This window comes from Equus przewalskii, chromosome 11 (assembly GCF_037783145.1).
Source record: "Equus przewalskii isolate Varuska chromosome 11, EquPr2, whole genome shotgun sequence".
NCBI lineage: Eukaryota > Metazoa > Chordata > Mammalia > Perissodactyla > Equidae > Equus > Equus przewalskii.
This window is the reverse complement of record NC_091841.1, coordinates 14,452,296-14,454,736: the sequence shown is the minus strand read 5'-3', so window position 1 is coordinate 14,454,736 and position 2,441 is coordinate 14,452,296. Positions and strand designations below refer to the sequence as shown.

General features: G+C 38.2%; 1 protein-coding gene across 1 annotated transcript; it reads left to right on the top strand.

Moving 5' to 3' along the window:
• The first annotated feature begins 387 nt into the window (after nt 1-387).
• Nucleotides 388-1,296, top strand: LOC103541263 (olfactory receptor 4C3D). The gene has a single exon (XM_008508031.2). The coding sequence runs from the start codon at nt 388-390 to the stop codon at nt 1,294-1,296; it is 909 nt and encodes a 302-aa protein (XP_008506253.2).
• The last annotated feature ends 1,145 nt before the right edge of the window (nt 1,297-2,441 follow it).

Genomic DNA, 2,441 nt, shown 5'->3' with positions numbered 1-2,441 from the left:
TTATTTTCCCATAACTAGTTATTTTTAATAAATTAAAGTTGATATATCTGTGTGTGTACAATTTTTATTACAAAAACTCTACAAAGATATTTTCAACCTGAAAAAAAGAATTCATTCTTATTGGTGAAAGTGCAAGAGATGAAATATTTTGAGAATTGTTCACTTTATCTGTTATTTAACTTTCTACTTTGTCAAAATTGCTAATTAGAAACACAGAAAATGATTTTCATTATTAGCAAGTCATTGCTCTGGGATTCAGGATTTGGAGTAATCATATTCCAGAAACACTAATTTTCCCCAATTTCTTGAAATGTCTTGAAAGACGTAGTAACACATTTTTCTTGGAAATTCTCTTTTCATCTAAGTCCTTGCTGTAGCTCAGGATTCATGGAAGGTCCACGAAACATCACGGAATTTTTCATGCTGGGACTCTCACAAAATCCCGAGGTGCAGAGAACTTTATTTGTGCTATTTTTGGTTGTCTACTTGGTCTCTGTTGGGGGCAACCTACTTATCATTATGACCATCATCTTCAGCCCCACCTTGGGCTCCCCTATGTACTTTTTCCTCTCATATTTGTCCTTTATTGATACTTGTTATTCCTCATGTATGACCCCCAAGCTCATTGCTGACTCCTTGTATGAAGGGAGAGCCATATCTTTTGAGGCTTGCCTGGCTCAATTCTTTGTTGCGCATTTGTTGGGAGGAACGGAGATCATTCTGCTGACAGTGATGGCCTATGACCGCTATGTGGCGATCTGCAAGCCCCTGCACTACATGACCATCATGACCAGGCATCTCTGTGCCCTGCTGGTGGGAGTGGCTTGGATGGGGGGCTTCCTGCATTCTGTGGTTCAGCTCCTCCTGGTCCTTCAATTGCCCTTCTGTGGGCCCAATGTAATCAATCACTTTGTCTGTGACTTGTACCCCTTGCTGGAACTTGCCTGTACCAACACATTTGTCATTGGTCTACTGGTGGTCACCAACAGTGGTGTGATCTGCTTGTTGAACTTCCTCATGCTGGCTGCGTCCTACATTGTCATCCTGCGCTCCTTGAGGTCTCACAGTGCAGAGGGGAGACACAAAGCCCTCTCTACCTGTGGAGCCCACTTCACTGTTGTTGCCTTGTTCTTTGTGCCTTGTATATTTATTTACACGCGGCCATCAACTACTTTGTCTGTAGACAAAATAGTGGCTGTATTTTATTGTATTTTGACACCAATGTTCAACCCTTTGATTTATACACTGAGAAATGCAGAGGTGAAAAATGCCATGAAAAATCTTTGGAAAAAATAAGCAATTGTGGATGGAGGATATAGATTCAGTAGGGAAAAAAAAACCAGTCACTTTTAGTACAAATTGATATTGTCATGATAAGAGCTGAGAGATCATCAAAAATTTTCAGAGTAAAATTGATTCGAATGTTTGACATTGTCTAATCTATCTGATGTCCTATATTAGTGACCAAACAAATGATTACATAACACTTGAATTTCTTCTTAAAAGTTTACCCTAAATAGCAGAGCATGGAAATGCCACCTCTCTCTCGCTCACCTTTGTCTGAGATGGAATCTTCATCAATCTGGAGCATTGAGAGTCTATGATGAGCAGAATCCCCTTGTTGAAATGCTACTAACCTAGTCTTCCAACTCTGCATGTCAGAATATTGATCACAGTGGTTATTGATGGTTCACTTATATCTGATTACTAGCTACAATAATGTCAGAAAGATTCTGTAGCTTGGCTCTTTTAGAATAAAGAAAATTCAATTAGGAATGACTGAATTTAAATCATGGAAGTCTGTAGAATAGGCTTATACTAAAATTAATGTAAATATGATTATATATAATAAACTATAATGTGTTGTGAAATTCTGAAACAAATGCCTAAATATTGTATACATGTGACACCCCCCCCAACACACACACACGCTGTATAGTTTATCGAGCAGTGACTTGGTGTTAGACATTGTGCTCATCACTTTATACATGAGATCTCATGTTGTGCTCATAACAAGTTGACGTGGTTTGCTTTTTATTTATTTTCATTTTTTCTGAGGAGGATCCCTGAACTAACAACACCAGTTGCCACTCTTCCTCTACTTTATATGAGCGTTGCTGCCACAGTGTAGCTGATGAGTGGAAGCCATGCCTTAAGCTCAATCCTAATAGTTAATATTCTGCCAACCTTACTCACAGCCTGTTCTTCTCCCTTGGTATTTTATTAATTGTGGTAAAATATACATAACATAAAAGTCACAATTTTAACCATTTATCTCCAGAACTTTTTCATATTCCCGAACTGAAACTCCATATCCATTAAATAATTGCTCCTCATTCCCCTTTCTTCCAGCCCCTGGAAGCCAATCATTTACTGTTTGGTTCTATGAATTTGACAAATTTTTATACTTCATCTAAGCGAAAGTATGCAGTATTTCTCCT

What these genes read in the sequence shown, in the direction of transcription:
- LOC103541263 (XM_008508031.2), top strand. Translation starts at nt 388, where the DNA reads ATGGAAGGTCCACGAAACATCACGGAATTTTTCATGCTGGGACTCTCA.